The 24,530-nt window shown below is 43.6% G+C and overlaps 1 protein-coding gene across 3 annotated transcripts in view; it reads right to left on the minus strand.

Moving 5' to 3' along the window:
* Positions 1-5,903: 5,903 nt before the first annotated feature.
* Positions 5,904-24,530, minus strand: part of Bcl2l14 (BCL2 like 14) — a 35,684-nt gene continuing 17,057 nt past the window's right edge. For all 3 annotated transcript variants that reach the window (XM_021259170.2, XM_004845874.3, XM_021259172.2), the window contains exons 2-6: positions 20,292-20,731; positions 16,162-16,332; positions 14,114-14,184; positions 10,704-10,970; positions 5,904-6,660 (exon numbers count right to left, since the gene is read on the minus strand). In XM_021259170.2, coding sequence (XP_021114829.1) covers positions 6,622-6,660; positions 10,704-10,970; positions 14,114-14,184; positions 16,162-16,332; positions 20,292-20,731 — 988 coding nt within the window. In that variant the 3' untranslated portion in view covers positions 5,904-6,621. The remainder of the gene's footprint in view (positions 6,661-10,703; positions 10,971-14,113; positions 14,185-16,161; positions 16,333-20,291; positions 20,732-24,530) is intronic.

The following is a 24,530-nucleotide window of genomic DNA, read 5'->3' on the forward strand; positions in this document are numbered from 1 at the left end:
CTGAGCTTGAACTTGTGATTCTCCGGCCTCAGCCTCTCAGAGTGGGGTTACAGGCATGCTTCACTATGCCCAGTTTCTTACGTCAATTTTAGTCATTCATGTTTTTCAAGATATTTATTCATTTTATCTAAAGCATTATCAACATAAAGTGTGTCCCTTATCCTTTTAATGTCTTCACTTCTGACATCAATAATTTGTGACTTTTCTGATGGAGCTCAGAACACATTAGCCCCAAGGATGGCACCTTGGCCTGCTAAATAAGCTGAGAGGGATTTGAGGAAACTGGAAGCAGATCGGCTTTCGGACCCCCTCTTGTCTCCCTCAAAGCAAGGTCAGGAAGCCTAGGAAAGATTTTCTGATCTTACCCTGAAGTAGAAGAAAAGAACATCCCCATCTCTGAAGATGAAGGGTCACAGAAAAGAATCTAAACTAAAAGGTTTTGGTAAGTTTCCCCAGTTTATTAACATTAGATCAGACCCTTTTTACCCTATCACATTTCTGCACTCATCATCAAACCTTTTATAAAATACTAATAGTTATCTGCTTCTGTGGGTCTTCATTTTATTTACAAAGATTGCCATGTCACATGAAACACTAAAGTTGGATAGTTTTCCCTTATTAATCGGTCTTTTGTTACAAGGACCGCAGCCAAGAATCTAGGAGGGGTAGAGAAAAGTTGTACTCCATTAAATGTACCACATTTTCTTTATCCATTTACCTGTTCATGGACAAATAGGCTGCTTCCAAGATTTATCCTCTGTACTATCATGGATATACACTTTATTCTATGCATGTTATAAACCTGACCACAATTTTTTTTTTCTTTAAATAGTACATCATTCTGGGCATGGTGGCACACACCTGTAATCCCAGGACTCTGGGAGGCTGAGATAGGAGGATCGCAAGTTCAAACCCAGCCTGGGTAACTTAGCAACTGAGACTGTCTCAAACTAAAAAAAAAATTTAAAAGGGCTAGGATATAGTTCAGTGTGAAGGCCCTGGGTTCAATTCCCAGTACCACAAAAAAATGTGTATTATTTTTTAAATAAGAAAAGGGATCTTATATTTACTCACATATTTTTCACTTCCAATGCTTTCCCTTTTTTCTATATATCCAGATTTCTATTTGGTACAATTTGGCTTCTACCTGTAATATTTATTGTAGTCCAGGTATGCTGGTTAGGAATTATTTTTAAGTTTTGTGCATCTCAAAAAAATCCTATTTTACCTTCATTTTAAAGTCATCTGTTTTCTGATACAGGGTTATGGTATAGGTTTTCTGGTATAGGGTTATGTTTACAGTTTTATTTAATACTTGAGAGGTAACTCTACTTTTTTCTATCTTATATAGTTTACCAAGAAGTTTGGCATCTGTTATGGTTTGTGTCTAGATGTCTCTCCAAAGCCTCATGAGGTCATAGGGCTAAATTTAGAGTGTGTGACACTAGGATTAAGGGTGTGTGATTATTAAATCAGTTTACTAATTGGTTTGGCACTAACCTAATCCCTGTAGTCTGGATAAAAGGAGTAAAAAGACACTGTTAAGGTTCTTTTGTGGCCATTGTGAGCCAGCCAATTATGGACTAAACCTCTACAAACTGGGAGCTAAATAAACCTTTCCCCCTTTATCCTTGGATGTTGGTTTTGTTGTCTCAGTAACAAGAAAACTAACACAGAAATTTGGTACTGAGAGTGAGGTTGTTGCTGTGACTATACCTGACCATGTGGTTCAGGAGCTTTTGGGAATGGCTTTTGGGAAGAGTTTAAAAAGGTTTAAAGATACCAGCTAAAAAAGTAGAGCTGGAATAGGCTGTACTGTATGAATGATTCTGGTCAGAGCTCAAAAGACCAGGAGGCTGATAGAAATCCTGCCAGTAAAGACCAGGCTCGGAAGGTTTCTGGGGAAAGAAAGACTGCACTGGCAGTTAGGCTTGAGATGATGTGTGTTATACCTGGGCAGAAAGTTTGTCTGCATTTTGCTCTTGTCCAGAGGCTGTCCCTGAGACTGAGATTAAGGGCAGTAGACTAATTAATCTGGCAGAAAAAATTTCAAGGCATTCTAATGTTGAGACCATGGCATGGCTACTGCTGAGTGCTTTTATCCAGATTTATGTTGAGAATGAAGACCAAAGAGCCCAGCAAAATGATTTAAAATGTTTTGAGTTTGGCCAAAAAAGAAGTTCCAGTAAAGTTGCAGCCTGCAAAGATAAAACAGAGATCTTGATTGGTGAGAAGGAACAAGAAAATAGAAGATGGCCTAAAAGCATCACAAGAAGCAACAGGACTCCACCCTTTGGAGCCTCGAATTTTTAAAAATGAAAGACTTCGCTTTGAGAAGGGAGTCCCAGAGCACCATGTTCTAGAATGGCAGCAGCCTAGGGAAGTTGTTCCTGATGATTTGGTTCACAGACACTGGACCCCCATAGCTAAGAGAGAAAAGAGCCTGGTTATTACTCAGCTGGCAGCAGACCTTGGCGTTATCCACATGGTGCTGGTTTTAGGCACATACAGAATTCAAGAGTTGTGGGGTCAGGAAGGCTTCCACCCAGATTTCAGGAGGCGGCCAGAAGGCCAGGCAGTGTGCCCCTGAGAGGGCAGTGGGTGAAGCTGTGAGTGTGAAGCCAAAGGTACAGTAGAGACCTCAAAGTTTAGAGAAGCCAAGAACATGGACCATCCAAACAAAACTGCAAGGAGGGAGCAAAGCTGGGCCCAGAGAGAAGCCATGGGAACTACCACCACCAGCAGTGCCATAGGGGTGGAGCCACCCAAGCCCTTAAGATTTCAAAACTTGCCACAGATTGCCAGAGATGCTAGAAGTAGAACTGTGAGATTTAGTATTTGACCTGCTAGATTTTAGCCTTGCATTGGTCCCATTCCTTTGTATCCCTCCGTTTGTACCTTTTGGAATGGAAATATCTATCTTGTGCCATTGCATGTTGGAAGTGTTTGACTTTCTTTGCATTTGTACAGGGCTTGCAGCTGAGTTTGCCTTAAATCTCAGAGCAGACTTTAGACTTAGAATTTTCAGCAGTGCTAAAAATGTTAGGACTTTGGCAACTCTTAGAGATGGACTAAGTGCCTTTTGTGTAAAGGGATGTGCGTGAGTCTTTGGGGGCTGGGGCAGAATGCTATGGTTTGGGTCTAGATGTACCCCAAGGCCTCGTGATAGGGCTTTATCAGAGGTGGCGAAAACTAGATTGTGTGACACTGGGTTTAAGAGTGTGTGATTACTAAATCAGTCCACTAATTAGTTTGGCACCGCCCTAATCCCAGTAGCCTGTTAAGGTTCCCTTGTTGCTTTGCTACCTTCTGTCTGCCATGAGCTGTTGCCCCTCTGCCATGTGCCACCCTGCCTTGGAACCAGTTGATTAGGGACTGATGCCTCTACAAGCTGTGAGCTAAATAAACCTTTTTCCTTTTAACCTTGGATATTGGGTATTTTGTCTCAGCAATGAGAAAAGTAACTAACAGTGTCATTTTTAATTTTTCTCTGTGTAATATGCCTTTTCACTGATTAAGGGTTTTGGGTTTTTTTCTGTTAATGGTTTTAAGCAATTTATGGTGTGCCTTGGTGTAGTTTTCTACATCATTTTTCTTTGTGTTTGTGTGTGTGCGCTTTACATTCACTGATTTTCTTGATTCTGTGGGCTTAATCCTCTTCATCAAATCTGGAAAATCTTCACTCCATTTACAAATACCTTAGGCTGTTAGAAGTTATGCTGTTTTTATGTAGTTTTTTAATCTATTGCTATGTCTTCAGGTTTTCTTATCTGTTCTACAATGTCTCATCTGTTAATCCAACCCAGTATATTTTAATCTCAAATATTACAGATTTCAGCTCTAGAAGTTTGAGTTGTATTTATGACATGTGTGCTCCATGTCTTCCATTATTTCTCTAGCTTACTGAACATATACAATTGTAAGTTTTAGTGTCCTTCTGTAATAATACTATTAGCTGTGTCACTTCTAGAATGATTTTCATAGGGTCATTTCTCATCATAGGGTCACATTTTCCTGCTTCTTTGCATGCTTTGTTTTGATTGTATACCAGACAATTTTTTTTTTTTGTATGCCAGACAGAAGTTGGGTACTAGATATTTTGTGGGGTTTTTGTGTGTTTTTGGTTTTTTGGGGGTCTTTTTGGTACTGAGGATCAAACTTGGGACCTTGTGCTTGCAAGGCAGGTGGCAGAACCACTGAACTAAAGCCCCAGCCCTGGTACTAGATATTTTGGTGATCCTAAAACACTTACTGAGTTTGGTCTGGAGCAGAAATGAATGACTTGGTAAATTTAGTACTTTCAGTTTGGGATATTAATCTCTGCTGAGCAAGACCAGAAGAATTTATTTAGTCCAGGACTAGTTTTATCCCCATTTCTAAGGAGAAATTGTTGAGTATTCAACCTATTGCTAAAGTAGGCACTACTCCTGGTGTTGTGTAAGCTCTGGAGAATGTTCCTTGTAATATTTTCAGGTGGTTCTTTCCAAGCCTTCCTTCATTTCATCATATGCATTTGTTGCTCAGTATGCATCTGAAGCCCTGAGGACCTGTTTGCAGATCTCCGGAGCTTCATGTGCCACTCTTTTCTGTTGTTCCTGCTCATCTTGGTTGCTGTGGCTTTCTTGGACCTTCAGTTTCATCTACTCTACTCAGGAAGACTACTGAGCCCTGTGTGGGTGTCCTCTCTCCAGCAGGCCTGGAAATTCTGTACATGCAATACTCTAGAGCAATCATGGGCTCACTTCTTTCCTCATTTGTGCAGGACCAGTTCTTCCTTCCCTAATATTGAATGCTTGAAACTTGTTTCATTTATTTTGTCTTGCTTAGTGGTTTCAAGGATATTAAATCCAGTTCCTGGCACTCCATCTTGACTAGAAGCTGCAGATGATTTTGGAAGCACTTGGGGAGCTTGTTATGACTACGTGTTTCTTGGACCATACTCCAGTCACATTGATTTACAGGCTATAGCAGTGAGGCTAGGGTATGGCTCTGCAATTGTGTGCCAGAAATATGCCTGGCAGTAGAGATACAAAGTTAAACTAGATATAATACTTGCTTACAAAAGAGCATACAAAGCATTAGGAAAGACTAGGTAAATCAGTTTTTATGGTACTGTGCATTAAGTATAATGCTTATATACAGGGTCTTTTGGAACATCCTTACAGGGAAACGCATCCAAATATAGCCCCATGATGGCCAAGGGAAAGTTAGTAAATGATTCATCGTGGAAATGAAGGAGTCAATTTGGAAAGATGGGCTAGAGTTAGTTGGATTAGTGGGAATAGGGGAAAAGGAGGCTGGCAGGCAAGAACGTTCCAAGGAAAGAGAATACTTTTGGGAACTCCAAATAACTTGGAATGGTTGGATCAGAGCGGGAAGGGGAGGGGTCTTCTCCATCTGTAAGCAGACTCTACCTCTAACATTTATGGCTTTCATGTGGGGGAAAAAAAGTAATCCATTGGGATAGGTAGGCCAATGAAGCATTTTATGATAGGTCCAAGTTTCCTTGAGCCTGAAAGTATGTCTGATTGACTTATTCATTTATTTGTTCATCAAAGGTTTATTAAGCACCTGTTCTATGTTGGGCCACATGCTGGATGCTAGAAACCCAGAAATGTGTGAATCTGTAAGTTGATAGTTTTTTTTAAATGGGTCTTAAACACTGTAGAATGTATTTTACTTACTAAAACCTCATTCTGAACAGTATCAATTTCAATAACTACTTTGAAGGAAGATAAATCTTTCACCCTAGCTGAGGGCAGCACATACAAGGGTACTCAGTAGTCACTTAACACTAAGTACCAAGAGCTGTTCTGAGTACTTTATGTAAATTAATCCCTGGAGAAACCCTAGTACTATTACCTACTATTCATTTTAACCAGAAAACCACTGTCTTAACAGGAGTTTTTCGATGTATTTATTTTACCAGCTACCCATTGTTATACCACCACAGAAAACAATAAAGTTCCAGAGACCTTGTGAAGCCATGAGTCATGCAGAAGAAAAATGAAGGTGATGGGAGTCATGGTTTTGTACCAAATGGAAGTTTTTCAAACTATGAACAAAGAAATGGGTCAAAAAGGTAGACACACTGTAACTTCCCAAACAAGTAGATATAGCAGTAAACTTCAGAGCTTTCTTTAGGCTCTGCCTACTAACACGAAGAATAATATCTTCCTAAAGGTAGGCTGGAAACAATGTCTCTATTAGGCCATCTGAAGTGTATTTAAAAAAAAATAGTCCTAGAAACTAAAAAAGAAAGCACAGGCTCAGTTTATCATTTCACCCTCATGAGGTCAACAGACATCGGTAATACTTCCTCTAACGTTGCTAACAAAGGCAGGAGGATGGTTTCCATTCTGAACATTTAAAAGCAAAATTGCTGCTAATCTTCCTAGATTTCCTCACGCACTCCGTGGAGGACCTGAAAACATCAGTGTTAAAACGATGCTAGTATGTCCCGCGAGCTGGAAAAAAGCAAGGCTTCTGATGCCTCTTGAGACACAGCAATAGCAGCCTTGGTGCTCCATCTGCCTCGCACCTTTGCCTTTCCCCCACAGTCTGTGCTGAGACACAAGTACACAGAATTATCACTGGACAGTGTGTATTCCAGATGATATCTCAGTCTACTTCTTCAAGTGATATCCCGAGTATTTTTTCCTAAAAGGGGAGAAGAGAAATAAATTCTTAAAATTCCAAGTTAGATGCACTGTTGAAGTGAAAACATATGTCTGTAACTCTGCTCCTATCCCAAGCATGACCTGAGGCCCAGAGTCTGTGTTGGGGCTGGGGGAGGGCTGGAAAGGTAGCTGGCATCCTTGGTATGCCTGTAAGGAAAACATTAGTGAAGGTCTTATGTTACACGTCCAGGACTGACAGGCTGGATCTTTTCTTGAAGATGGGGAGGAAAGCTTTGGGGTTGTATATAAAATATAAAACAGTGGGTCCTGGCAGGGTGATGAGTGTGGAGCTTGCAAACCTGCCCCTTTGGGGTGCTGTAGAAAGCCGAAGCTGCAGGACCACGAGGCAATCATGGGAACAGTGCTACACAGTGAGGGAAAAGCCTAGGCGCAAATCAGAACCTCACAGCACCTGGATTGACGGAAATGGAGTGGCTCTTCATTCATTTGATTCATTGGCTATTTCACAAGTATGAGCCAAGCATCTGTGAGATATATATATATATATAAAGTGCTGGGAGATATGGCAGGTTAACAGGAGGCAAAAGGAGCATCATCCTGCCCTCAGATTTATTTGAACTTGAGTTGAGAGGGTTAGATGCATGCCTGAAAAATGTGAAATACTGAGATAGTTGGGGACCCTGAGTTTCTGATAGGCTTCCACTCAGCAAGTTTTCCCTCCTTCCACACGACTACAAAAACAGCACACAGAGCCCAAGATAGACCAAGGGGCTGGTGAAAGTGCCTTGTTTCCTGTCCTGTTGTTTTGGAAAAATTAGTCCTTCCTCTCACATTCTTTTTTCCCTCTCCTAGTTTCCACTTACATGCTCCAAATGAAACCTAACAGTGGCCAAGAGTTAAGATTCAGCTTTATGAGGTCCTGGAGAGATGATACAGTTTGGACTGAAACTACAGAGGATAAAGAACTAGTACCATCGATTTCTAAAGCCTTTGAAAATCCCCTTTCATATTCTCCTGATGAACTCATCTATTGTCTCTAAGTGGATCTGGTTTTCTCTATAGCACCAGCAATCAAATTAAAATAATTAGAGTGTTTGGATTCATTTTCTTTTGTCCCCTTTATTTCATAACTAGAATTAGAACCACCATCTATATATACTGAAGCTTAATTTTATCATAAACTTCACCCTCTAACATGCATAATTGAGTGGCTTTTAGTATACTCACAGTTGTAGGACCATCACCTGATTTTAGAACATTTCATTCCTCCAAAATGAAACTTTGCAACTCTTAAATAACCCCTTATTCCCCAGCCCCTGGCAACCACTAACCTACTCCCTGTTTTCTGTGAATTTGCCTATCCTGGACATTTCATATAAATGGAATCATACAACAACATAAGTCCTTTTTGTCTGACTTTACTTAGCGTAATGTTTTTAAGGTTCATATATGTATCAGTGCTTTATTACTATGGTGGAATCATTCCACTGTATGAATACACTTGATTTTATTTATTCATTCATCATTTATCAGTTGATAGTTTGGTTGTTTCTTATTCTTGGCTATTATGAATAATGAATACTGTTCTAAATATTTATGTACAAATTTTTGTGTGAAAATAATGTTTTCAGTTTTCTTGTTTATACATCCAGGAGTGGAACTGGTTACACACATACACACCCTGCATGGTGCTGGGTATTGAACCCAGGAGAACCTTGTAACTGTCACTTTTTGGGGAACTACCAAATTGTTTTCCAAAAGGACTGCATCATTTCACAATCCAGCCAGCTATGTATGAGAAGGATTCCAGTTTCTCCACATCTTCACCAGTACTTGTCTTTTGTCTTTTTAATCATCCTAGTGTATAGATTTGATGGAAATTTTAATTTACAGTTCTCTACCTTTTTTTTTTTTTTTTGGTGATACTAGGGATCAAACCAAGTGGCACTCTACCACTGAGTTCCATTCCTAACCCTCTTTATTTTTCATTTGGAGACAGTTACTCACTGAGTTGCTCAGGCTGGCCTCAGACTCGTGATCCTATTTCCTGAGCTTCCCAAATAAATGATATTACAGTATCGTACCACCTTGCCCAGCACTTCCCTGCTACTGACATAACGGTAGTAAGCATCTGTTTTGTTTTGTTTGGTACCGGGGATCGAACTTGGGTCCTTGGGCTTTTGAAGCAGGCGCCAGAACCACTGAGCTAAATCCCTGGCCCATAAGCATCTTTTTTAATATGCTTATTGACTGACCATTTATCTGCCTTCTTTGGAGAAATAGCAATGCAAAACCATTGCCCATTTAAAAAATTACTCTTTATTGTTGAATTGTAAGAGCTCACTGCATTTTCTGAATATAAATCATTTACTAAATATATGATTTACAATGTTTCTATTCTGTTTCTTTTTTCTTCCTGTGCTGGGGCTTGAACTGAGGACCTAAGGCATGCCAGCAAGTGCTCTACACCAAGCTGCACCTCCAGCCCTGATTTTCCACTTTCTTGATGGTTGTATCCTTTGAAGAACAAAACTAAAGTCCAAGTTTTCTATTTCTTTTCTTTTGTTGTTTGTGCTTTGGTGTAAAACCGCTATATTGTTTGTTTTTAAATAGAGCTTTTATGACATTTCAGCTATGTTAGTGGGTTAAGTAGACTTGAGAGGTGGCCTGCAAACCCAGTGGATATTTATCATTTCTGCAGGAAAAAAACACTAATAAGGCCAATCATGATTTAAAAATGAACATTTAAAACATAGTTTGGTGGGAATTTGATTTACATTACTGTATTATGGTACAAACATTGAAGTATTACAGGCGGAGGCTGGGGAGGCCACAGCTGGAATGGTCAGAAAAGCTTTAGGGCAGAGGAGGGACTGGAGGGCACCCTGGGAAGGAGAAGAGGGAAACTGGCATATTATCAAGGAATCTGTTCTCCTTTTAGGATGGGTTAAAGCAGCTTAAATTAATACTTAAGGCTCCAATCAGGCACTTAAAGATTGCGACTGGTGCAAAAGTGGAAAACAGGAAGAAAGAGGACTAGGCAGCCATTGAAGACCATGGCAGGCACTTCAGCCATAGGGAGGATCAGCGGAGCTGCCCTCCTGACACCCAAGTAACCAAGCCTGTTTGAAGCTCCCCAGGTAACTGTCGCATCCTAGAGCCAGCTCAAGCCTCCCCCTGGCTCCTGGATCATTCTTGTTTTTTTTTCTTCTTTTTTCCAGTACCCGGGATTGAACTCAGGATCTTGCGCTTTCGAGGCAGGCAGCAGCACCACTGAGCTAAATCCTCAGCCCTCCTGGATCATTCTTATAGAAAGAGGACTAAGGATAATGTGGGGGAAAGGCCTGTCCTCCTGGGAGTACCTACCCTAGGCCTTTGGGAATTTAAAGTTCTGGGGTAGTGCATTTTGACAAGGCTTGACCTTGTATATCCACTTAAACATGGCAATTTTGAGAAGATTGCAGTGAATGGGGATAAAAGATGTAGGAGGGTTGAGGCTGAGGCATAAGGGGAAAATATGTTTTGATTGATACCAAGGAATTTAAAATAGGTGAAAAGTTAACTGCTTGTTTTGCAGTTTGTTATCAAAAGGGTCAAAGCAGCAAAGACAGAGTGTTGTGAACCCTGAATCTCTGTGAAGGACCAGCCCCACGCCCAGTCAGTAGCTGGGAGTGTGAGGAGCTGTCTCCCTGCCCAGTCTCACCACCAGACTTCCGCTGCCTGCAGAATTTGTGAAAACAGAAATGACATCTATGTCAACATTTTATATCCCTGAATCTCCTCAATTCCTGCTATATCTGACCAGTGTCTCTGCTCCCACATACCCTGAAAGAGCTCAGCAAATATTTATGGGTGATAAAGATAATCACTAAAAATATGTTCCCATCAGTGGGATAGATCTCTTGCCACTCCAGTGTCCTAAACCCATGAGAACTCCTTCACAGATGTGATCCCTTCAACTAAAAAAAAAGTAAAGGAAAAGAAAAGAAAGGGGAGGGACCTCTTCCCATCCCAACCCTTCTAGGTTTGGAGAAGATTTATTTTTAAATAGGATGCACTTACCCATCCACCATGTTGCTGGACCCAGGGTGAGAAGTTCTCTATTAGGTACTTGGCTCCAAAGCCCAGCACCCTGTTCATTGGGTGGTTGTCAATGGCTGTGAGCTTGGCCATGGCATCTATGGCAAGGGCAGCTTTGAAGCCCTGAGCTTTGACTTCGGATTCTCCTCTGGTGTCCACACCCTTTAGGAACTGGTCTGTGATGGTCTTGAAAACAGGGTAGGACAGCCCATCCTGGAAGCTGCTCATCAAGTCCTTGTCTTTCTTCAACTGTGTAGGAAAGGAGAGGCACTCAGAACAGCTTGGGCCACTAAGACAGACAGAAAGCTACTCTTTAGCTCAAATGTGGGCCACTAAAGCACCCAGTAGAAAAGACCCCGGATTCTAGTCTCAGCCATGACACAAAATCTTGCAGGACCAAGCTAAAGCATGTACCTATTCAGTGAGTTCATTTCATCGGGGCAAATAAGTGATAAGATCGAATAGTAACAGTCCATTCACTGAACATTCAACAAGTATTTCCTGAGCGCAACAGTGGATAGACACTGGATGATTAAGACTCAGGTACACTCAAAGGGATCACAATCCACCTACAACTGCAAACCAGCACTAAGTGACTTGCTAGAAGTAGAGTCATGCACAGGATCTGAAGCGGAAAAAGCAGTGCCCTAGCTCAAAACCCTGTCCCAGCTCTTACTTGTGCAATGATGGGGAAGTTACTACCCTCTCAGAGTTAGTTTTGTCATCTCTAAACTCCAGCGATGCTAGTACCTATAACATAGGGTAACTGAACAAGGCATTTAGAATAGTGCTGGATGTGGGGAGGGGCTCTGCGGGAGGATGGGGTGTCCTGGAAGACCAACATGGACATGTTCACTTAAAAAAGTCACATCCATTGATTCCTTTCCCATTATTCTACCCAAATGATTTCACTTCCCACCTCCTCTTGAACCTGGTATCTCTCTGCTTTACCTCCCTTTGGACTACTAAACAGTACCTTTAGAGAAACAAAACCTATAGTATCTCTGCATCTTTGGAAAAATCAGCATATGCCATAAATCCTCATCATCCTCATTTAAATGCATCCTTGTAATATCTGTTACTGTGATGGTTGTCCCATGAAAACACCTTTCTTAGTGAGCAGGGACTAAATGCTTATTTGAGAAATCCTATGGAGCTGAGGTTGCAGCTCAATGGTAGGGCACTTGCTTAGCTTAGCATATACAAGGCCCTGGGCTAAATCCCCAGCATTAAAAATAAAACATATAAAAGAAAATCTTCTCGTTCTGTCCTCGGAGTTAAGCAGGTTTTCCAGACGTATTGTTTCCTACAGGAATATTTGCAGGCGAATGAGATGCTATGTGAAGATTTGGGGGAGCGGAGTTCTTTGCCTGAACGAAGCCTACTTCCTAACTCGCAGAGGCCCAAGTCTGAGTTAGAACTCTGAGCAGGCCTGACCAGCTTCCTCCACACCAAGAAAGGACTCTTTCAACTCAGTGGGAAAATGTTTGCCTAGCCTGTGCAGAAACAAAACAAAACAAAAAGAAAAGACTTCATCTGTGGCCCAATCACAGGAGCTGGGATCAAACTTTAGCAGGCAGTTGGAAGTGTGGCCTCTGCCAAAACAATAAAAGAATCAAAGGCCAGAGAGAAACACCTTCTGCAGAGCTCCGCCCCACCCCTTCCCCCTGCCTCTCCCACTCAGTGGCTCTTGCTCTCTGGCCTCTGGGAGGTGCAACATAGGCTTCCCAGCCTGCTCATGCACTCTAGGGGTGCTCTGCAGTTGCCCTGCTATGAGGGAGTTATTTTCCCACCATGTAGTGGGAACTCATCACCCCCACAAACAAGGTCACACCTACCATGGGCTCCTACCAGTGAGCTCTACTGGGTAAACAAGGAATACCAAGCAAAGTTTCCAAAGAAATAGCGTAAAATACCACTTAAAACCACAAGTGAGAGCTTCAGGCACAGGGAGGGTTCTGAGAGTGATGATCTGTGAGACGAAAAGGAAAGCAGCACTCTTCAGGACCAGAGAGGTCACTGTCACGCCACCCCCTGGCCCTGGCCTCCCTGACCTCTACTTGGTCACTGTGAGTCACTGCCTAGGGAAGGCAGGAAGGAGATGGCCGCGACAGCCGCGGACCCTCGGGGTTGGAAAGAATATCTGAGGCCACCACCTAAAGGACACTGCCATACACACTCCCAGTTCAGGTTCTGAACTACTGAGTGGCTGCTTGTATCTATTTGTAATTCTAGTGACAGGAAGACAGATCACTCTTCCACGGAGCAGCCTTTGACCCCGATGGTGGCTCTGAGTGCCAGGAAGTTCATTCTTACCAGGGGAGAAATCAGTTGCCCTTAACTGCTATATCCAGGGTGCTAGTTCTGCAGAAATGCAAGATTGTCCTAAAATAACATGTTGTGTTCTATTCCCAGCTTCCTCTCCACCCCTCCCACTCCCTGCTTGTGGCTCAAAGCTCACATCATTTCCTTCTCTTTCCTTTGCCCTAATATCCCTGGTTCTCATTCCGCCTCTTCTCCCTGGCCCTTCTCCTGGTCACCCTTCTGGGGCATACTCCTGCCAAAGACACTGACAAAGGAGCCGTGAGCATGTGTGACTGGGCGGGGCAGCCCACCAGTCCCTGCCGTTTGCTCCTGCTGCAGAAGCCCCCAGGCCTGAGTTCATCCCCATAGATTCTGACCAAGACAAAGACAAGGGTGCATAGGCCAGACTTTGCCTGACAGACCCCAGAGACAATGCTGCAGTCTATGGTCAGTGGATACAGAGGAGATGGCTTTCAGAAGAAGAGAAGGCCTCTGACTACACTAGAGATTTGCTCACCAGCTCTCTACCTGAAGGCAGCGCTTACACATGCTGGATTAGAAGGATAGATTTCAACTTTTAAATGGCAGGGAGTCCACAAGTTCTCCAAGTGGCACTAACCTGCCCTCCCGCCAACTTGCTGAGAGAGACTAAAAGCAGACAGTAGTCTAGCAACTACAGGGAAGTTTCAAAAAGGACTCCAACCTCTGAGCGATATAGATATCCAGGCTGCAGGGCTAATTCAAGACTAAACTTCACTGAGGATCAGTTACATGTGGAGCAAGATTAATAATCCTATTCAGCAAATTTTAATTTACTGGCGTCTTTTCTTACAATAACATAGTGACTTTTCTAGTTTCCAGAAATTCCAAGGAGGCTCCAGAAGGTTTACTTAATGTTTTCTGAAGTGATTCATTTCCAAGATGTTGCCAATATGGAGAGTGTGGACTCCAAGGGAAATAAACGTTAGGACTAAGTGGAAACCAGAACTTTGGAACATATGAAGGTTACAACCTGGAGTACAGTTCCATTCTCACGTGCTAGAACGCAGGCAGAGGAAGAAATCACATAGGTCTGAGGTGCTTCATACCTCTATTTCCAACTGATCCCCTGAATATTTCAGCAGCTCAACAATTTTGGCGATTACTGGGTCTTCTCCATCTGTTGGGTGAGGGAATTACAGTTATTTCTTTTAAGAGAAGCACAAAATAATCTTAAATTTTTCTAGTGGCAATGTTTATGGCTTGGTTGTGTATGTGTGTGTGTGGGGGGGTTGTGCATTCCAGTTAGCTCATAAATCTCACCTGCTCTGATCAGACACAACCACTTATGCCTTCCACAGACCCCTCCTTTCTGTTTTTCCCTTTTCTTTGCTTCATCCTCAGTTCCTCTTCTATACTCTCTTCCTTTCTTTCAGTCCCCCAATTCTCACTATGAAATTCATCACTTTATATACTGTAGGAATTGTTGAACACATAATTTCCACTCCATATGATGCTGTCTATAAAGATACTCAGGAGAAATTTCCCTCTTTTTTAAGTTTAATTTTTAATTATTTATTTTTTCCAGTGTAGGGTATTGGTCCCAGGGCCTTGTGCATTCTAGGCAAGCACTGAACCACAGAGCTATGCCCCCAGGCCTCCCTCTGGTCTTTAGTCTTCTCCTCAGTAGATGGTATTCTTTCCTTGCCATCTTAAATTCCATATTTGATCATATTTCTGTCTTTGGGTAGGTGCTACAAAGTATAAAGCCAAATTATAGCCCAGATCTAAGAAGGCATATAATCTTCCTGACCTACATTTTGGGATTAAACATATTTCTAAATCCATCCTGTTTCTGTTTTCTTTTTATATAATCTTTCAGATTTGATTTTATCTGGCCAAAATTTATACTTTATAGGCTATGCTTGTATAACAAAGTGGAATATAAATACATAAAATTAATTAATAAATGGCCCTACAGCCAATTCTAAAATGGCGGATAGGTTGCAAAATGGCTACTTGTTGGTGTGCGGTGTCTATGCTGGAATAGGAGAGGTGGATTATGATATTTTGTGTCTCACAACTTGCCAAAAACTAACCATGATGAAAATAGTCTTTGCTACACAAACACATTCCAAATGGAGAAAAGCCATTTACTGAGAGAACAGTATTTCTGACTTGTGGCCCAGTCTCTGAAATCATGAGTCCACATGTTTGTCCCAGATAAGGGGGAAAGGGAAGCCAGGGAAGTGGTGGACTCTCAAGAAGGGAAGAGGCAAATGGACAGCCTGGGGTGCCTGTTACTTGAGAGAGAGAGAGAATGCGCGCTTCCGCAGCTGTGGGTAGTTTTATCTGCTGCTGACTCTCCGTGGGAAAGCTGTTGTGACAGTGGCCCGAATTCCTCAGTGCACAGAAGAAGAGCTCCTTAGCTTTAGCTTGGTTTGAGATACAGCTCCCTATCTCCCAGGCATACTTGAGATAGCAGTAGAGGATCAACACTTCCTTTTTCACAAACTCTCATCTCCTCTGACTCCTTACTCAAAGCCTGTGTGGCAGTTCATGGCTCCACATTACAGCAGATGGTGGGCAGGGCTGCCCCTCTGCGAACTTCTGCTTTGTCCTTTAGGGTTCTGCAAACCCAGGAGCTGCCTCTGCCTCACATCCTCCACCAGAGCTTGGGTCCACAGGAGCCCAAAGCAGTATTTCCTGAGTTGATGCTCCAACTCTATCCAGTGCAAACTGGTACAGAACCATTAATAACATGATTGAGGGGCCGGGGATTTAGCTCAGTGGTTTCACCACCTGCTGTGCAAGCGCAAGGACCCAAGTTCGATCCCTGGTACCAAAAACACCACCATGATTGAGTCTAGGACTGCATTCCTCTCCCCAGGACAAGGTGGAATGCAGGCTTTGTGCTCCCTCTCCTCTTCCATGAGAGAATTGACTTAGCAGTGAGTGGGGTAGGTGTGGCAAACCTGTTGGTGCATCCTATCCCTTGGGTTGGTGTCTCAGCCAGACCTCTGCCTCCAGTGTGCTGAGGTCAGGTTTGCGGAGACTCCCAAGTTGCAGAGCCCTGAGCTGAATAAATACACAAATACCCAGACACCTTTGCCTGCACACACTCCACCCAACACAAACACTCAGAAGGAAGGTTTACCTTTCTTAGAAGTTGCACCTCTATGTTCTAAGCCTTCCAACTGGAATTGGAAACTCTGTGATGTAAAATTACCCTTGATCTTGAAGCGTCTTCCCTGGACCTCTAGTGGTGGCCAGGAGTACACAATCTCAGCCACTCGGTTGGCAATGGAAACAATTTTGGGGTCCACAGCTGAAACAAGACAAAATGATGCTGAGAGGCCCTGCCCAGAACTGTGTCTGCCTCATTGGTATGCACTGTTGCCTGGAATGACAAATACACCCCAGAATGGGAGGAGGTGGCTCAGAAGTGTGTGCGCATGGGTGTGTGTGTGGGGGTGTTCTTCAGAAAGGACTGGCAGTTGCTGGGCAGAGGCTGGGATGTGGGAGGAGTGTACAGAAGAATATTTTCACCTTGAAACAATTGCCTTTCTGAACCCTCATCTTGAAAAGTGAGGGTCCCCCTTTCCCTTTGCAAGGGAAGAAGAACAAATGGGTGTGCTTAGTCCTTCGCTTGAGGGAATGCTCATTATGTTTTTATTCTTTTTTTGGATGCCCTTTGTACTACAGAGAGCTGTCCCTTGTGTGCATAGGAGGGCATTCAATAGATTGACAAACACTTGGGGGTTCATCACTGAAGAAAGAGAGATACCCCGCTTTCTAGCCATAGTCATCTCCCAAATTCATTACCAAATAAATATCTGCTGGTCTTTCTCTTAAAGTCTCTCCATGTCTCTTTCCTCCATGTCTACTGGAAACTATTCAACTGATCATTTTAGGTATATGGGGTGCATAGAGTGACTGAGTTTGGAAGCCATTAACTGAGGGATGGCAGAATTCCTAGGAATCCCTGTTAATTCATGGAGCTTCCATATTGGATTTAGCCTACCACACTTTGACCTTCATATATGGGACAGCAAAAATAAACCTGTATTTATTTAAGCCATAGTTGTTTGAATTTTCCATCATATCTTTTAAAATTTTTATTAGTACATGTTTGCAATACATAATGTTTACATTCCTTGTGAGGAGTTGATACATGTACATGACACATCTTCATTCTTTTTTTCCATCCTCTTCCCCTGTCTTCCCCTCATTTCTTGTATCTTGCTGCACCTAATCTTTTTTTTTCCTGAACCTAATCTTAACTTTAACATTTCATATATAGTGAATCATGGCTGTGGAGAAACAAGGTTAGAAGCAAAAGGACCTGGGTTAGTATCCTCTGAGACTAGTGTTAATCCATTTCCTTTTGTTTTAGAGCCTCTTACTGATAGACTTTGGTCTTGCATCATAACCTCGAAGTTCCCAACTTAAGCCTGGTATCTGAATCCTGGAAATGACAGCATAGGCTAAGTCATGGCCTTTCATGAGCAGAACCCATGGGAAACCAACTGCTAAACTCTGGCTATTGTATGGCAACAAAGAAATGGACTACAAGGCTCCTTTGTGTCACACCCAAAGTAAAACCAACACAATTACCATTAAAACCACATAATTAACCAGTTAAACAAGAAAGGGATGAGAAATGTGAGAAGGAAGATAAGGAAGCCTTCGGAGGTAATCATTCCTACTTTTTAAAGAGGGTTTTATACATATATCAAGTGAGATATATGTATAGAAGAAGTTGTGAGCAGTTGCAAGAAAATACTCTAAAAGTGAGCTGGATTATGTAGAGAGAAGTCACCCTCTGGCCTTCTCTTCCTTTTTCTTCCTGATGAAAACGTATGTATGATGGCTAGAGTCCCAGGAGCCACTGTAGAGTATAAGGTGGCCACTTCCTATGTATATACATGTGTATGTGTGTACCGTGTTATGACCTGCCGCACATACAAACAACTTGGGTTACGACTGGAAAGTTAGTTTTAACTTACAACCAAAGTCTTGAGTTATGACCCAAATGCTGGTCATAACTCGTGTGTGGGGTTAACTGAGAAATCCTGGGCCAACGTCTCTCTAAGGACACTGAGATCTGCCTGTATGATAGTTGTGTGGAGGAACCTGAGCCTTCATTGACCCTGTGGTTGATGACACTGTCCCTATAGTGAGTCCATATGTTTGCGGGTAGACAGTGGTAATGCTGAGGAACTGGGGGAGGAACACTCAGAGGAATTGTCTACAGAGGAACTTCATCAACTTCTGGGTGAACAACAGAGAAAGGCGGCTGAGGAGCTTTCTGAAGAGGAGGGGGAGTAGCAACAGTCAGTGCAGCAAAGTTCTTCTTTTGAAATAAAGGAAATCCTCAAAAAATGGACACAGCTACAAACATTTGCAGAGAAGGCCCACCTAGACGGAGAAAAAGCCAATCACTGCATTCATTTGCCTAATGACAATGTCACGTCATGCTATCAAACAGTGTTAAGGAAAATACAGAAACAGACAGCCTTAGACCAGTTTTTAGTTCTGAAAAGATTGAGACCTAGTGAGCCAGAAGCAGGTCCTAGTGGGCTACAGACTCCCTAGGAGAGAAAGGACACCAGAGAGCCAGACTCCTGGTGTTCTTTTGGAAGGGGACTCTTTCCAAGGAATAACCACCTTCCATCTGTCCTCCCTTCCTGCAAGCCAAAGATGTCAACTTGAATGGTGAGTACAGCATGAAATTGTTGTTTCTGGTAAGCGAGGCACATTTTATAACTTTTTGGTGAATACACTAGGAAAATTATTGATGTTTCTGATAAACTACACACATTATACAACACTTTTTTATTATGCAAAGGTTAAGGGGTGCTTTGGGAGGTTCAGAATGCATGATGGGTATTGTTATTATTATGTGAAAAGTAGTCTTGACTTAAAACCAACTTGAGTTACAACTAGCCCTTGTGAACAAATTGAGTTCTTAAGTCGAGTCCACTGTGTATATACAATTATAACTGTAATTATTGTTATATATGTAGTTATTCAGCCTCAGAGACTAGTCAGCAAATTAACCTGTTTTTAATTTAATCTTGTATTCTCAATCTCACATAAAGTTTAGCTTTCTTTACCTCCCCTACCACCCCTGCCATCGTTTTCTAAACAGTTTTAGAAAAAAGGTCAAGCGATACTGCAGTCAATTTATGCCAGAAAAGCCAGGAGGGAGGCCTGTAAGTACCTGCTTTCTCCTGGCGAAGTCCACCCGGCAGGCTGCAAAACAGAGCCTGTTCAGGCCATTCTGTCTGCTGAGAGCGGAGGCATCACCGCCCCCCCAACCCCATACACACCCGGAGGGCCCCGCTGTCCCTGCGCTGGGAGCCCGGTGGAGGGGAGGACGCTGGGATCTGCTCCCTTCACTCTAGAGTCATGTTGCCATCCTGAGTTCGAGTTCGGAGAGCAGACACTCCCTGAAAAGGTTAAACAGCTCCTTCGAGGACCTTTCTCCCCTCTGGGTTTCAGCTCCCCACTGTGCTGCCCTGGGCCAGGCCGTTTTCCACCCTCCTGTGGTGCTCTCGCTGCCTCCTGTTACCTGTGGGAAAGCCCCTCCCCCTACCCCCTGCTCTAAATGTCTACAACTAATGGGCATGGACGTTTCCCTGATCAAAGTGAATGGTTTGCAGCTGTCCACGGGTGGGCTGATTCTCCAAGACCAGGAGTAGGACAGTCTAAAATTGAACCATTACTGCCACCTGTTGACCGGTTATCAGCAAGTTACCAGGCCAATCAAACCCAGCAGGAGGGGCTTTTCCTTAAAGCGTGGGTACCGGGCATGGCCTGTGGGAGAGAAGGCGCTTCTGCAGAGGTTATGGATGAAGCGCAGCTCATAGGATAAAGTCCCTCTTGAAACACCTTTGATACAACTGGTTTTGTCCCAAAGGGAAGTTTTTGTCACCGCTTCTCAGTTGTTAAAAACCAAAAGTACAGTGTGGTTTGTATCTCGAAAAGTATTTTTGTATCTGTCTAGTCTTTCCATTAACTTTAAGAAGCAAAGGAGGGCAGACGCTCCCAGCGTACACAAGGAAACAGAAAACCAAGTCCACCCTTCACTGCCACCTGCTTCCTTTCTGCCTAGTCTTGAGAAAAGCGGGTGCTTGTTACTGAACACTAACCAGTTGGGAAGCCAAGGCAAATGGGTGGCCTGTCTAAGGCCTTTCGTTAAAGGACAGGAGAGATGAACCGCTGTGCACACAATGATGGGAAAGATTTGGGGGCGGAAGAGAAAGAATTCCCCAAGCCTACCTTCATTCCCCCGGCGCTGTGCCACAGTGGAAAGGGACCTGGACCACTGCTGACTGTGCATATGGCCCTGACATTCTGCTGGTCTTGAGCCCTGAAGACGGATCTCCCTTGGTGAGCTCTGTGGCTCTTCCTCCTTCTCCGTTACTCCAAACAGTGCTCTCAGAGAATACTTTTTCTTGCTCAGGTTGATGTGCTTCTCGCTGGATGAGGAATCTCTGCAAGGCCGGGACACCTGTGTCCATGACTCGACGGGCCAACCCCCGCCCTGCTGCAGGGACAAGCTTTTTCTCAGCATCTTGGGTGAGTTGACAGCAGGGGAGCTCTTGAAGACATGGTGTCTGGCATAGAATGCCAGGATTTTGAATTCTATGCTGTCTGGGTCATCATCATCCAGGGGGACATCTTCCAGGTCACACACGCTGGTGCTGCACATGGCGGACCTGTATCAACAAAGTCCACAGGTGTCTTTCTTAGTGTGCGACTCTTAGACCTTCTAGGTTAGGAGAGGCAGAGAGGCAGGTGAACGATCAGCACGTATCTAGTGAGCACCTGTTCTATTTTCCAGGGTAACCAAAGGTGGAAAGGCCAGAGTCTTACTGGAATAGGAAGAGATGTGGGTGTAGACAACTCCAAAGGAAGAGAATGAGCTAAGGGCTGTCATGGAGATGCAGATAGCCAGGCCCAGAGAGATGGGACAGGGACAGGTCACCTTCACATAGAGGCCTGGTGAGTGAAGGCTTCTGGGCAGACAGAGGTTTAGACAGATGGGTAGATATTCAGACTAAGCACTGAATGCTGAATGGCCTGAGAGTGGACTCTGGGTGAATTTAGGATGTGGTTTTTTTCTTTGATTTCTTTTTGAGACAGTTTCACTATGTAGTCCAGGATGACTTTGAACTCACTGAGTTGCCAAGGCTGGTCTCAAACTCACAATCCTCTGGCCTCAGCTTCCTCATGCCCCACCATGCTTAGCTTAGGATGTGTACATTATACTATAGTGCAGTGATGGCGAACCTTTTAAAGCCTTCAATGATAACACAGCTGGCTGTGGCATGGGTGCCATAGGTTCGCCACCCCTGCTATAGTGTAAGCATTTGAGGACAGCCAGGGCTCAGAAAAATGGGGGGGGGTAGTGTTAAATAGCAGTGGAGCAGACCACGGGGGCCTTTGGATATCAAGCTGAGAGCTTTGAATCTTCTCATACAAATCAGTCTGAGGCTATGGGATAGGTAGAGGAGCAAAGAGAAAGAAGGGCTGAGGATTTAGGCGCAGCACAGGGTCCTGGGTTTGATTCCCAGTACCAAAAAGAAAAGGAAAAAAAAAAAGCAAAGAAGGAGAAATGCCTGCACCCCCAGAATCTCCTTCTTCTGTCTGTTCTGTACCTTCTGCCTTAGTGTCTCTAGATTTGCTTCTGTTTGGTATGGCAGGTAAGATTTCATCTGATAAAAGCATCCTGTTATTGTTATGGTGCTGGGGAGGAAGCTAGGCCTCACACATGCTAGCCAAGCACTCCACCACTGAGCTACACCCCCAGCTGTATAATAATAATAGTATTACTGTTTTACAGATTTAAAAAGCACTGATGGAAGCAATGGAGAGCCCATGTCCTGGTGGGAGTGTGGTATTATCACAGGCGTGCTTTAGAAAGATCAGCACAAGAGCTAACATGGCAGGGGTGGAAGGGTTTCACCTTGATTCCCATCGGAATAACTGTGTTTATGCAATGAACAGATTTTGTTCAATTTTGCTTGCTTATGGTTTCATAAAATAACTCCCTTTCTGGTTGCCTGCTAGGAAAATATTTCTCTTTGCTAAGAACCTACTTTGTTTTCTTCAGTTGTATGTTAAGGACTACATTTTCTTTTTTGTCTCAGATGATAGAAAACCCAGATTTGCTATCTCACTGGATTAAAAATTCATAGTCATTGGATGTACTTGAAATCAACTTGGGGTTCTCGGTCTAACAGTCTTGAGTTCAAATCCTGGCCATGCTAATCACTAATTTTGTGACCTAGAACAGGTTACTTTACCTCTCTGAACTTGAGCTTCCTGTAAGTAAACTGTGGATCGTAAAGTCACCTTGCAGAAACAGTATGGGGGTACAAGACTGCCTGAGAAGCGTTGGCACAGAATGTTGCTGACAGCTGGGTATTATTTTCCTATGTCATGAACGCATTAATTAATGACAGGGACATGTTTTGAGAAGTCCATGGATTGGCAATTTCTTTCTCTTTTTGGCAGTATTAGGGGTTGAACTCAAGGCCTTTACATTGAACTACATCCCAAACCCTTTTTAAAGATTTTTTAAATTTTGAGGCACAGTCTTGCTGGGTCCCCCACATCGGGCTTGAACTTGTGAATCTCCCCCCCAGCCTCCCAAACTGCTGGAAGTACAAGCATGTGATAGCACATCTGACAAAGCAGATTCATCACTGTGCAAACACAATGTGTATTTACATAAACTAAGAGGGCTGTGACATCACTGGGAGATAAAATCTTATGGAATTGCCCTTGTATCTGGGCTCCATTGTTGACCAAGACCTTGTTATGTGGCACATGACTGTACAGCTGGCATCCCAGGCCCATGGGCTCTGGCCTTGGCATGGCTCTTAGTCATGTGCCTTCCTCTACTGGCCCCGCTTGTCTTTTAGCATGTAGGCTGGTGTGGTAATAACCTGAAGTGACAGTAATGGGATGCACAGGCATGTCTCTCCTTTGCTCTCCATTGTCCCTGTCATACCATGACCAACCTATAAGGAAATGGGGCAGTAACTGCAGGTGGGTTTGAGGTGGTATGAGTGGTCTAGACCACCTGAGCAGGTGCCTGAAGGACACAGGCCCAGGGTTAGACAGCTCCACCTTGCCACATCCCTGGGCCAGTGGCTTAGTATCTTTGATCTTTGGTTCCCATAGAGACAGGATAGCCTCTAATTTCCCTCTAGGTCTGCTATCTGAGGGAGTCGAAGGCACTGAAATCTCTCCTTGCAGTCCTGCCCAATGCTTCCTGTTCCCTAGAACTTCCCTCCTTACGAAGAAGAGGCTCGCACTGGCTCCTGTAGAAGCTGTCCAGCTGAGGATTGGCTTGGCTCTCTCTCGCCAGCCCCTGGGACAGCGCTGGGCTGTGGCTATGGGGATTTGGATGAAAGGGAAGTGGGGAGCTACAGGGGGCTGTGCTAAAAATTAGGTGATGACAGAGGGACAGAAATGGACGTCCCAGGGCAGCAGTGGGAAGGAAGAGTCACATACACAACACATTTACCACACAAGCAGACATTTCCCACAACTCCTCTCAAGCCCCATAAGCCTGCCTTTTTAAACCTTTTAACGTAGTGTGAAGCCTTTACAATTGCACACGCGCGCACGTGTGCATGTGTGTGTGTGTGTGTGTGTGTGTGTTGTTGGAGAGAGGAAGGGCAGACTTCTCTGAGAAACAAGTTTGCTAAATGCGTCCGTCAGGAGTGACATCAGAAAGCAGAAAAGCCACCGTGGTCAAGATGGGGCACAAAGCCCTTCCACTTTGGAGAAGGACCTTTTGCTGTCTAGAAAGGAACTGGGGGGATGGTTGAACCAACAAGCAATGCCGAGTGTGAGAGAGGTGGAAAGGAAGGGAATGCTCAGGACTTGGACGCCTATGAGGAAGGAAAGATGAGATGCAGTCACAGACTGGGCATGCGTGGCTGAAGGGAACAAATGGAGACATACAGTTATTAGTGAAGACACAACATATAGAACAAGTTTTCCTTCTTACTAAGCTTCATTATAAATTAAGGGAAAGTTACTGTTAAATAGATAGCCAAGTCTTCCTTTAAAGCTGTACCGGTTGAGAGAATTTATCATACCTTTGAACCCGCCTACTGTCAGCAATTCCTACTGACATTTTACCTTAAGACAGTAAAATAGAAGTAGAAATGTGAACTATAAATGTTCTGTTTATGGAGGCCTTGAACCTTGTTTCCGAACCTGGAGATAGGAAAGTTTAGCTCCTCTATAAAACCTATGATATTTATTCTAAGTCAGCGACTCAGGAACCCAACCTTCTTCCTACCATGTACATTCTTTCTCCTTATCTGTCACAAACCTACACTCCCAAAGGCTAGGTTACACAGCTTCTTTTGTTGGGGCCCCAGCCCGAAATGGGCTGTCTTTCAGGTATTCTTCCAGGTTCCTTTGGGAACCCAGCTGCATGGCCCTGACCTGAGTGTCCCACGGAAGGCCCACCTGCTGCAAGCACCTAAACTC

The sequence above is a fragment of the Heterocephalus glaber genome, unplaced genomic scaffold, assembly GCF_053883595.1.
Source record: "Heterocephalus glaber isolate CG9 unplaced genomic scaffold, H.glaber_assembly_v1.0 deba00001444, whole genome shotgun sequence".
In the NCBI taxonomy this organism is placed as follows: domain Eukaryota; kingdom Metazoa; phylum Chordata; class Mammalia; order Rodentia; family Bathyergidae; genus Heterocephalus; species Heterocephalus glaber.